The following is a 12891-nucleotide window of genomic DNA, read 5'->3' on the forward strand; positions in this document are numbered from 1 at the left end:
TTAGCCAATCTAGCATGCTTATTTCGCAGATAATGTTATCCCATATTGATAGGGTAACTCGGGAGCCTGGATTTGCTGAGTCTGTCTTCTTCAACAGATTTAGAACGTTTCCGGTTTTAAGTAATGGGCAGCTAGACACAGAGGAAAACAGGTTCATGAGTTCCAGTGCAGAGTTAGCTAGCTGCCCCAAAGCAAAAACAATTTAGTTAACACAGATTATACTGTGCAAGGGCTGCTTTTAATTTCTCTTACTGTAACGTGGACCGTGTTGGAGAATGCTGGCATTTAAAGTATGTAAGGTATGCAGTGGCCCTGGGTCCATGCAAAATTATATTTCCATGTCTATGTTCGGGGAACACTAGAGTTTTTTGATTTTCAAAATTTGGTTATCATGAATGTCGGACCTTTTTATATTTTTCATGCATCCTGTGACTTATTGTTCCCATATATAATGATAAAAAAATGTTCCAGAATGAAAAGGATAAAAATAGAATTTGAAGAATTAGTTGTTGAGTGTGCAGTGTTTATGTGGTAATATCAAGGAGATGCTTATGAGACCTTAGTGTCTAGAAGCCACGCAGCATATAATTGAAAATTTGCAAAGTCAGACATTTTATCTATACAATTCAAATAAGGGAAAACGCACAAGCAAATTCAAAGCTTTTCACTGTGTGTGCTTTTCAAAGTACACCCTCTCTAAAGCACCAGCACAGGAAACTAATTATAGATTTGAAATTAGTAATATTGGGTTTCTCCCGTTACAGACACTTAACAGTTTACTTATATTGGCATATAGTTGATGGGTTATTTCAGAATGAATTTCCAGTCCGTGCATAAAGATGCAGAAATGCCAAGGTCAGAGAATAGGAGTTCCATTCACCTTTTTATTCCTAACAGGATAGCATACAAGGAATGTGTCAGTGGCGATAGCAACAGGGTCTTTGCCTCTGCACATTTTTAGGTCGAAGGCCTAAAAGGCTGCGCTTGCGCAGTCTTAGGCCGGAGACTTAATGAGTCTGAGTAGGGCGAAGGTCCCGCCTCCGTGCCCCATCTCTCCTTCATTGGCTGGCTTCCTAAACGGAGGCCAGCCATTGGAGGAGAGATGAGTCACTCCAAACAAGCCCCGTCCTTTTCGGATTTGGGGGCGTAATTTTTGATGTTCTTTAGACAGTGACGTTGCCTGTCACTCAGAACATCAAAACCACGCCCCCAAATCGGAAAAAAATTTCGGAGTTGCTGGCGCCATTTTGGTTCACCGGTTGAGGAGTCCGCATCTCTGCTTTCCTTCCCTCCCCGGTCAATCCGGTGTAGTTCGGGGTCATATTTCCATGCCCCTGGCTCACTTCGGTTCCCTGCGATCCCCCTTCCAAGTTCCCTTCTGCCCAACCCGAGAGCATGCCCCTGGCTCACTTCTGTTCCCTGCGATCCCCCTTCCAAGTTCCCTTCTGCCCAACCCGAGAGCATGCACGGCGAGAAGCACAAGTACTGCAGCGCCGCCATTTCAGCGAGGGTGAGGAACAATTACAAGGTGAGTTCTGTGTGTCCGGAATGTAGTGACTGGGGTCGTGAAGGAGTTATTTGCAGTCTGTCTTCCGTTTTTTGTGCCTCTGTGTTCCACTGTCTGTGCTCCGGTTTGTGTGCCTCTGTGCTCCCCTGTCTGTGTTCCGGTTTGTGTGCCTCTGTGCTCCTCTGTCCGTGATCCTGTTTTTGTGTTGCTCTCCTGACCCCCCCCCCTCACCGCTGCAACTGGGCCTGGATGCCCGCCCAACCCGCCTCAACAGCCCAGAGCCCTCACATGGAGCACAGCGGGGTTCCGGGGTTTAATTAAAAAAAAAACAACGGGGGTCTCGAGCACACCACCACAAATGGGTCCGGAGCCCCCACCAGCAAAAACCCTCACAGAACCACCAGAGCTCCGCATGGAGCACAGGGGCACCTGTGGGGATTCAATTATTTTTTTTAAACCAGCGACGCTCGGGCTTTGTATTTTTTCTTTGTCCCTCTGAGACCCCAGTATTGCGGAGGTCTTTCTGTCCCTCCCACCCCCCCCCCCTCCCGCTGCCATGAAGATGTCCGCTATGGAGGCTCGTGACCCAGGGACCGCAGCACTGGGGTCGTGAAGGAGTTATTTGCAGTCTGTCTTCCGTTTTTTGTGCCTCTGTGTTCCACTGTCTGTGCTCCGGTTTGTGTGCCTCTGTGCTCCCCTGTCCGTGATCCTACCCGAGAGCATGCACGGCGAGAAGCACAAGTACTGCAGCGCCGCCATTTCAGCGAGGGTGAGGAACAATTACAAGGTGAGTTCTGTGTGTCGGGAATGTAGTGACTGGGGTCGTGAAGGAGTTATTTGCAGTCTGTCTTCCGTTTTTTGTGCCTCTGTGTTCCACTGTCTGTGCTCCGGTTTGTGTGCCTCTGTGCTCCCCTGTCTGTGTTCCGGTTTGTGTGCCTCTGTGCTCCCCTGTCCGTGATCCTGTTTTTGTGTTGCTCTCCTGACCCCCCCCCCCCTCACCGCTGCAACTGGGCCTGGATGCCCGCCCAACCCGCCTCAACAGCCCGGAGCCCTCACATGGAGCACAGCAGGGTTCCGGGGTTTAATTAAAAAAAAAACAACGGGGGTCTCGAGCACACCACCACAAATGGGTCCGGAGCCCCCACCAGCAAAAACCCTCACAGAACCACCAGAGCTCCGCATGGAGCACAGGGGCACCTGTGGGGATTCAATTATTTTTTTTAAACCAGCGACGCTCGGGCTTTGTATTTTTTCTTTGTCCCTCTGAGACCCCAGTATTGCGGAGGTCTTTCTGTCCCTCCCACCCCCACCCCCCCCCCCTCCCGCTGCCATGAAGATGTCCGCTATGGAGGCTCGTGACCCAGGGACCGAAGCCACTTCATCTTTCGCCATTATGGAATCTTTACCCGACTGGCCAGGCTCACCACATTTTGGCAGCAGCAGCTTTCAAACTCCGGCGCTGCCACCCATTCCTTCCGCTTTTGAGTGAGGAAATCCAGATCCTCATGCAGCCACTGATCTCCCAGGTCGCTCCCGCAGCCATTGATTCTCCCCGGGCCCTGCCTTTTCCTATAACCCTTTAGTCCACCCCTGTGTCTTTGTTCACCTGCTCGTTACACCCCTAGTGTGTGCCAGCTGCATGTAAACGCTGCTTCAATGCCCTCTGCACAGTTATCTGCTAAAACAATTGTTGCAACCCATGTCCATGCTCTTTAGGGGCCCCTTGCCGCAACTTTCACATTCTGTGAGCACCTTTACTTTGTGCCCCAGTGTGTATGTTTTCCCTACATCCGTCTGTGGTCTCCCCGTCTATACCAGCAGCTCCAATTTTTGCGCCAAATCCCCTGTCCTCCCTCGCTTGCTGACAGGATGTAAACGCTGCTTCAATGCCCTCTGCACAGTTATCTGCTAAAACAATTGTTGCAACCCATGTCCATGCTCTTTAGGGGCCCCTTGCCGCAACTTTCACATTCTGTGAGCACCTTTACTTTGTGCCCCAGTGTGTATGTTTTCCCTACATCTGTCTGTGGTCTCCCCGTCTATACCAGCAGCTCCAATTTTTGCGCCAAATCCCCTGTCCTCCCTCGCTTGCTGACAGGACTCTGAAGCACTACAAGGCTCAGTCACTGAATAAATAGTCGGTGACTGCAGTTGAGCTTGCTCTACGTTATCCAGCCACCTTCATGCTCGTGGTTGTTCAGAGTTTGTGTTTGCAGTTCATACTTGATGTGGTTGCACCCCCTCACAGTTTTAACATTGCTCCAGCTGCAATAACCAGTAGCGGACTTTTTTTTTCTTTTGCCTTTCACGCGGACTGTTACATTTTCACATGTGACTGCAATTATTTAATACACTGGTGCTTGTTACTTGCAGGGAGATAATTCTCGAGGTTGGGCAGGGACGAAAAGGATTTGTTTTGAAACTATTAGCATTCTGCCCCTGAGGAATCCGTGGGTGCATTGTTGTGTCTCTGTGTGTGTGGGGGGGGCTTTGTGTGTGTGGGTAGGGCTCTGTGTGTGTGGGTAGGGCTCTGTGTGTGTGGGTAGTGCTCTGTGTGTGGGTAGGGCTCTGTGTGTGTTTGGGTGGCTCTGTGTGTGTGTGGGTGCCTCTGTGTGTGTGGCTTTTTGTGTGTGTGGCTCTGTGCCCGCGAATAATCTCTAGTACTCTCTAATGCTCACCCATTGCCATTGTAAATGACAATACCATTTATTTATGTTTTAAAAAAAATGTCATGAGCAATGCCAATAGCTCTACCTTTAATAATGCCGAGACCATTGCATTGTAAATGCTTGTTTGCCTTTCTCCTTCGGGAAGAGCCCTTTCACTGCCCGTTCTCCTTGGCAGCCCTTCCCCCCTGAAGGTGTGCTGGGCGTGGACCCTGCAGCGCAAGAGAGCCTCTATTGAGAAGAGGTGTGATGGGGAGCTTCCTTCAGCGCTGCATGACAAAGACTTTGACTTTGCCGGCTCCGTCAGGCCTCTTTCAACCCACGCCCCCAGCAGTGTTTGCATAGCTGAGACTGCGCCTTCCCCAGCAGTCTGATTTCTAAAACTGTCCGTCTTTGCTCATAATTCCTGTCTTCTGACTCTAGAAGCGAGGATACTTGTGTGCCTTTCTTTTAGTGCGCACGCATTCTTTGATTGGGGGGGGGGGGGTGGGGGGGGGCGTAGGATTTTTCCTCTCATTAGCCCCTTTCTTCTTGTAGGAGACGAAGGCATGTGTTCATAAAATATTCGGTATTCAGAGTAAACTCAGCGTGTACACACAACAGCTCCGTAGAAGCACTTCTGCTGAAGCTGTTGAAACCATTGTTAATAATGCTTTAATTTATGGATTATCAACCACTACAGGCCCCCCAAAGGCTTTTCTAAATACTTTTAGCAGATTTTTAAGATTGGATCCCACGTTTATTTTTACCCAGTACTTACAGCTCCCGGTGAGTGCACGCACGTAAGGAGCATGTATATGAAAGCAACTTGTAAAGGAAAGTTGTGCTTGCTCCAAAACGATCACTGGGACAAAGAAAATCGTTTCTTGTTATGAAGTGCTTGTGCATGAACAGAGTGAGCACAAAACAAGTGTTCTCATGAAACAATTGTGTGCCTGAACAAAGTGTACATAAAAGACGTTTCTGCTAAAAAACAGTGGCCTATTAAAAAAGTGTGCTTACGGCAGAGCGCACACATGAAAGAAATCAGTGACTGTGTGCATCAGCGAACTTGTGCATAAAAGCAGTATGTTCTTGAATCCAATGCATGCATTAAATAGGTTTAGACACAAAGTAATGTGCAGGAGACAACAGTGTGCATGAACTGCTCTTTTCCATTCAACCATCGATCCATTTATATCACATTTTCATCCTTCCATTCACCCACTGATATCCACCATTACAACTTTGCATTCAGTGATCCATTCATTCTTTCATCCATAGTTTAATTTATATCCATCCATCCACTCTGCCATTAATACAGTGTGCCATCCACCACCCTATTCTGGTATCCATCATCCATTCACACATCCAGCTACTCTGCCATCCATTCTTTCATCTTTTAACACACCCTTCCGTCCCTTTACTTTCCCATCCTTTACCTGTCCATCAAACTATCCATCCATCTCTTTTCTCTGCCATCCTTTCACCTATCCATCCACCGATTCATTTACTCACCGATCCATCCATTCTTCCACCCATCCTTTTATTCTGCCATCCTGTCCATCCACCTATCCTTTTTTTCATCCTTTCACCCACTCATCCATCTACCCACCCACTCATACATCCATCTATCCTTCCTTTCACCCTTCCTTTCATTTAATATTCCTTCCTTCTTTCTCCTTTCTATTTGCGCACCTTTTGTTATTCAGCGCTCCTGCGTGCTCTTTTATTAACCCAATATTCCTTTAACGCGTTTATTATGAACTTCTGTCTGCCGAGTTGCAGACATAGGAGGCCCTAAAAGAGCCCCAATCCTGCTTTAATTGATAAAGCGGTAGTTCACGACAACACTAATTGTCTCCCCTATGTATGTCATCCAAAGTGCTTTGAGGCTACTGCAAGGTGGGCATAACATTGCTTCAGTTAGCTGCCTGAGAGAAGGTAGCCTTTACCACAAAACAACGCTATTCTCTCAATCCTCTAGCCATAATCTAAAAGAACATATTCCATGTTGCATAGTAATATTTAAACAAAGGCAAATCAATATAAAGGCTCTGCATTTTTGGTATAAGCACTAACCCGTTTACCGCTGCCGCGATTTTGTGGCAGTACGGAACTTCCGCAAAACGGGCGGGCCGTGTCGGCCATTGGCCGACGGCAGCACTGGGGAGGTAGTGCTGCCGTCGGCCATTGGCCGATGGCAGCATGGAAGGGGTTAAACTAACAATTGCCATTGATGCCCCTAGGTTACTTGCCAAAAGCAAGAAAATCAGTTTATATTATATTACATTGTCTTTCACCTTCATTCTTTAATTGCAGGTAAGGATCAAATGTCTATAATAAAGTAATCTGGGATTCGATACTGACCAAAATTGTTTATAGGAATCCTATAAAACCACTAACAATTTTTAGACCTGAGTAGTCTAAATTGAAAAGCTTCATAGCAATAAAGTTTTATATTAATAAATAGAGAAAATGTTAATTTGAATGAAAAATATTTGGATAAACATCGGGCTATACAGCTTTTACTTCGAAATGTCTATCCTTTCTGCTGCTAGTCTGTTTCTGGTGAGCAAAGTGTGTTTAAATGCAAAGTGTGTTTAAGGCTGCAGTACCACCTCCTGTCTACAGGGACAGAGCGAGCAAAAATATAAACACACTTTATGAAACACAGGTCCCCACAAGGCAATTTTTTCAAAAGTTGTAAAAATCGGCACATATGTTCCTGAAGTCATTCTTTATCATTTAGAAGACATTGCCTTGTGGGGACCTGGGTTCAAGTCCCCACAGTGCAATCAAGTCCCCACAGCGTGAGTGTGTTATCGCACTCAAGTCCCCACAAGGATAGTAACACAAACCCACACCCACACACACACACACACACACACACACATTGTTTCCTAAATGCAGGGCGGGGAGGAACAGCTGCCTTCATTGTGTGATCAGCCCCCATCTGTCTCCTCTCCTCTCTGCCGGAAGTCCGAGGGTGGATTTCCGGTGTGGGGGGAGTGGCAGGCAGGGCCGGGGGGCCTCTGTGGTCTAAGGTGCTCCTGCCTCAGCCTCCTCCCCCTTGGCTCCTGCCTCAGCCTCCTCCCCCTTGGGTCCCATCATGCTGTGTTTGATGCTTTTCATCTTGTGCTGGACCCGGAGGCAGATGGACTCTGTCAGCTCCGGCAGGAGGCGATCGACGTCTTCATAGTCCTTCGGCAAGAACACGTGGGCTGCGGCCGGGGGGCTGGTGAGGGGCTCCAGCCTACCCCTCATGTACATCGCATTCCAGAACACTCCAAGAGCAAAGACCTCCACCCCGGCCCCCCGGAGCTCCCGGGACGCACCCGCAGCATCGGCGTCTATACTCCAACGTGTGATGAGGATCAGGAGGACCCGTGGTACGAGGGGCAGCCCCCCCCCCGCCCTCGGACAGCACCCCCGTCTGACCTGGGTGAGGGCTCCCCCCAGGGTAGTGACATTAGGAAGCACATGAACGGTCCACGGGGACGGGGGGTCCATGAGGCGACGGAGCACGGGGCGGCTCTTCAAGCGGCGCAGTGTCCGTGGATCAGAGTTGTACAGGACCAGGTGGAGGCGCACGGAGCTCGGGGACACGTGGAAACCCCCCAGCAGTGCCCCCAAGGAGAACTCCAGGAGGAGAATATAGACATCAGTTAGAACGGAATCACCATCGACCAAGAGCGCGACCTCCGCCTCGATGTCCGTCCGACCAGAGCAATCTGTGGAGAGAGAAAGAGAGGAGTCAGAGGGAGCAGACAACAGGTGCCGAGGAGCACAGGAGGAGGAGGGGGAGCCGGGATCCTGCCCACGAAATACACACCAGCATCCACACTGCACTGTCACCAAATACACTTCAGCATCCATACTGCTCTGTCACCAAATACACTCCAGCATCCACACTGCGCAGTCACCAAATACACTCCAGCATCCACACTGCGCAGTCACCAAATACACACCAGCATCCACACTTCACTGTTACCAAATACACACCAGCATCCACACTGCGCTGTCACCAAATACACTCCAGCATCCACACTGCACTGTTACCAAATACACACCAGCATCCACACTGCGCTGTCACCAAATACACACCAGCATCCACACTGCGCTGTCACCAAACACACACCAGCATCCACACTGCGCTGTCACCAAATACACACCAACATCCACACTGCACTGTCACCAAATACACACCAGCATCCACACTGCGCTGTCACCAAACACACCCCAGCATCCACACTGCTCTGTCACCAAACACACTCCAGCATCCACACTGCGCTGTCACCAAATACACTCCAGCATCCACACTGCGCTGTCACCAAATACACTCCAGCATCCACACTGCGCTGTCACCAAATACACACCAGCACCCACACTGCACTGTCACCAAACACACCCCAGCATCCACACTGCGCTGTCACCAAACACACCCCAGCATCCACACTGCTCTGTCACCAAATACACTCCAGCATCCACACTGCGCTGTTACCAAATACACACCAGCATCCACACTGCGCTGTCACAAAATACACTCCAGAATCCACCCTGCGCTGTTACCAAATACACACCAGCATCCACACTGCGCTGTTACCAAATACACACCAGCATCCACACTGCGCTGTCACCAAACACACTCCAGCATCCACACTGCGCTGTCACCAAATACACTCCAGCATCCACACTGCGCTGTCACCAAATACACTTCAGCATCTACACTGCGCTGTTGCCAAATACACACCAGCGTCCATACTGCGCTGTCACCAATTACACACCAGCATCCACACTGCGCTGTCACCAAATACACTCCAGCATCCAGCATCCACACTGCGCTGTCACCAAATACACTTCAGAATCCACCCTGTGCTGTCACCAAATACACACCAGCATCCATACTGCGCTGTCACCAAATACACACCATGCTGCCGGTCCACCAGTGGGACTTCAACTCCCAGAGGCCTTGGTGACGCCGTTACACCGCATCATCCATTAGCGCCAGAAGGCCCTTTAAACAGTGGGCGGCCACACGCAGCGCGGGACGCGCGCGGGCCTGCCCGGGCGAATCCTGGGCAAGGGGCGCGCCCGTCCGCGCCCGTCATAGCTAGGATAAGGCAGGGCTGGGCCATCCCCCTTTCAACTTTTACCCAACATCTTCAAGGATCTGGTTAGTGACTGTTATTTGGACAAATTGATTTGCTTTTTGTTTTCCCTATGTTATATTGTGATCAGATTTTGGGATCCAAAGCTGATAATGTCTAAGACTGTCCACAAGGGTGTTGTCGGGACTCTTGATGCATTTCTCCTACGAGTTGAATCTGTCCTTATCAAAGAAAACAAACTTACTCAAAAAGACTGTCCCTTGATTCATGAAGAGCCTCAACTGGGGCTCCTGTATTGTGTTCTCAAGAGGGGGTGGGTGGTTCTGTTAATGTTTCACAGCAATCGTCATTGGGGCAAACACTCCCAGTGCTCCCAGTACTACCAGTCCCTTAACCCCTTTAAGTGTTCCCTCGCCCACCAACACCTCCTCTGACATGGGATTAACATGCCAGCAGAGGCAAAATCTATCTAACAGGGAATCCCTTGAGTTCTTTGAACCCAGCATTAGTTCCCGCTCCTTTGATTCCAGCCAGTACACACGCTAACAGCAATTATATGGCCGGGACCATTGCTGAAGATCTCCAGCCCCCTGTATTGGGTAATCGACTAGTAGCAGTTGAGCCAGCACACAATGGGAGAGTAGTGCCAGGGAGCAGTACATGTAATAAGGTCCCACAGGGAGGCAGACCCAGGCATCACGCTAATGAGTCCCTCAATCTACCACCCGAGTCCACCCCCTATACTGTGGTTCTTACCAATGTACCCCACTTGTAATTTGGCGCTGAGGAAAACGGGGCCTCGGTGAGAAATAAGGCTCTCCATTTGATTATCTCCAAAACTAGATTGGGGAATTCCTATTTGGGAGCTTCAAATTAGCACGGAAAATAAACTGGGTAGGCCCTGCCAGGAAAACAAGTAGAGGTGTGTGGTGGTCAATTTCGGGTCCCCGCACGTAGTTAAATCAATTCTTGACATAGCTGGCTCATGACACTTGAGTCAAGATGGTATAAACATCGTTCCACTAAGGTTTTTCTATAAAAACACAAGGCCACCGATGATATCCATGAGTGTACGTAATCTTCAATGTGTCAATATTGGGGGTTCATCTCTTATGACCGTTGACCAAGCACCTACTACCTTAATACCAAATACAGACCCTGGTTCAATGACTTCTGCTCAAATTGGGTCCTGCCCTGCTCTCAAAATAATTTCATGGAACGTAGCGGGGCTTGCATCTAAAATTGTAACTACGGAATGGACCTCATTTATTGAGGAGCAAGATATTGTATTCCTTCAAGAAACTTGGGCGGTGGATCAAGTGTTCTTTGAGGGTTATACTAACTTTTCCAAATTAGCAGTTATGGGAGATAGGGGTAGACCGAAGGGCGGCTTATTGATCTAGATTAGACAGCTCCTCTCCTACAAACTTCAGGAGATTGTCATTGACAGCCAGGACATCCTTATAGTGAAACTTTCGCTAGGTAATCCCCCCGACACTATACTTGTTAATGTTTATTGTAGGGGACAGCAAGGAGGGAGGGCATTAGCCACAATAGAACTTTTAGATACTTTTTTAAATCACTATAGAGACAATAGTAATATCATAATTGCAGGGGATTTTAACTGTACCACTTGACTGTGAGGAGCTAAACATTGGCTTCGAGGAAAACGATCAGTGGCTGATCCCTTCACTTGAACATCCTCCAATTAAAAAGTGGACAAGAGCAGCACTCCCATTAAAAGCTTTCTGCATGGAACATGTGCTAAGTGCGGCCAACGGGCGTACAAAATCTGATAAAGAAGGGACACCCACATTTAGCAATGGCCATCGATCCAGTCGTATTGGCTACTTTAGTTTACATAAGGAAATGTGGCCAGAATTGCTTGATATGAAGGTGGTAACCAGGTCCGAGAGCGATCACAACCCACTCTCAGTGTCAGTGCGGGAGAGGTGTGGCGCCGCGGCCAGGGCGACTGACGCTGGAATCTGGGGATCACGGTTCGATCCCCGGCTCCGGCGGCAGGTTAGCCCAGCACCATGTGACTCTGGGGAATAGCTTGCTTAATCTTCCCGACGGCCCCCAGCGCCTAGAGACCCTCACGGGTGATTGTGCGCTTTACAAATGTGGATTATTATTATTATTAGTGCGGGCATTTGCCCATAACTGTGGTGTAGGTGTGTTAGATTGTCTGGATTCTGTAGAAGCTATCCTTTCTAACGACACCAGACATCTCAAACGATGCAAGCTCGCAATTGACACATAGAACAATTTAGTAGTTAATACTTTTGATATTCTTCAGACAGAAGCTGAAATGGGGTTGCTAGGGACAGGTTTCCCCAGGTTCATGAGCTTCTTTTTAACCAACTGAAAAGTTTTCTTATTACCAAAATCAAAAAAGGGCCAGCTCCACCTACCACAAAGGGGGCAGCATGGTATAATTCTAACTGTTGTTTAGCATACAAACCCCAGTCAATGGCAATCAGGAGTAAGGATCAGGCCTCAATTAAAGACATGAGGAAGGTTTACAAGGTGGCCAAATTGAAAGCCAAGCAAGAATGGGACGAGGCCTGCTGGGCTGATCTTCTCGAGGCTTGCTCAAGGAGGGATATGACTTGTTTCTGGCATCTGGTGAAATGGGGGAGTGGTACTCCAAGCAATGTTCCAGTTAACCATGTGGAACCGGATAAATTGATCAGTCATTATAGCGGCCAATTTGCAAACAGTTTGGGGGCTCGGGATAACTTCATTGTGCCATTGTCCTCTGTCCCACTTAACATTACTAGATTGGAAGTAGAACAAGCGCTTGAATTAGTTCCAAAAGGAAGGGCCACAGGCCTCGACTGTGTCCAAACAGATCTTTTCATTCATGATCAGATATCTTGGGTAATCTATATTCAACTAATCATGAATGCCATTGATGAGGGAGCAGCTATTGCTGGCTCGTGGGCAGGCACAGTTATTCTTCCAATCCACAAAAAGGGGGACTCCTCTCAACCAGGGAATTACAGGCCTATAAGCCTGATCGACTGTATTCAGAAGGTAGTGGCAAGAGTGATTCTATCTAGAATACAGGTATGGTTGGGCGAGCATAACATTCTTTCTGATTTACAAGCAGGTTTCCGACGAGGGATTAGAACGGTGGACCAGGTGTTGAGGTTTATTCTCATCTACTGGCACACCGTTACTTTAGGAAAAGGGTCAATTTACGCAGCTTTTGTGGACCTTAAGTCTGCATTTGACCTAGTGCCTCGCTCCAAACTGTGGCAAAATCTTATTAAGCTGGGCATGCCACTGGAAATCGTGTCCTTTATGGTTAAACTGTATGCAGACAACTATGCCCAGGTTAGATGGAACAACTTAGGACATACGACGGATACATTTTTGGTGGAAATGGGGGTAAGGCAGGGATGCGTCCTTGCACCCACCCTCTTTTCGATTTATATTAATGGGGTACTCAAATACTTTGAAAACTGCCCCACGGACGCCCCCACCATAGCTGGCAAAAAGATCCCACTCCTAATGTTTGCCGATGATACCCTCATACTATCAAAGACACGCCAAGGGCTCCAACGTGTGCTAAACAGATTCGAAGAGTTCTGTGTAGATCATGATCTTGCAGTTAATG

The 12891-nt window shown here is 48.5% G+C and overlaps 1 protein-coding gene across 1 annotated transcript in view; it reads right to left on the bottom strand.

Annotated features, from left to right (window-relative positions):
- Positions 1 to 7093: 7093 nt before the first annotated feature.
- The window catches only part of LOC147725757 (uncharacterized), a 389171-nt gene continuing 383373 nt past the window's right edge, over positions 7094 to 12891 (bottom strand). Inside the window, exon 6 of the mRNA XM_086964587.1 lies at positions 7094 to 7886. Coding sequence (XP_086820713.1) covers positions 7195 to 7886 — 692 coding nt within the window. The 3' untranslated portion in view covers positions 7094 to 7194. The remainder of the gene's footprint in view (positions 7887 to 12891) is intronic.

The sequence above is a fragment of the Lissotriton vulgaris genome, chromosome 3_2, assembly GCF_964263255.1.
Source record: "Lissotriton vulgaris chromosome 3_2, aLisVul1.2, whole genome shotgun sequence".
NCBI lineage: Eukaryota > Metazoa > Chordata > Amphibia > Caudata > Salamandridae > Lissotriton > Lissotriton vulgaris.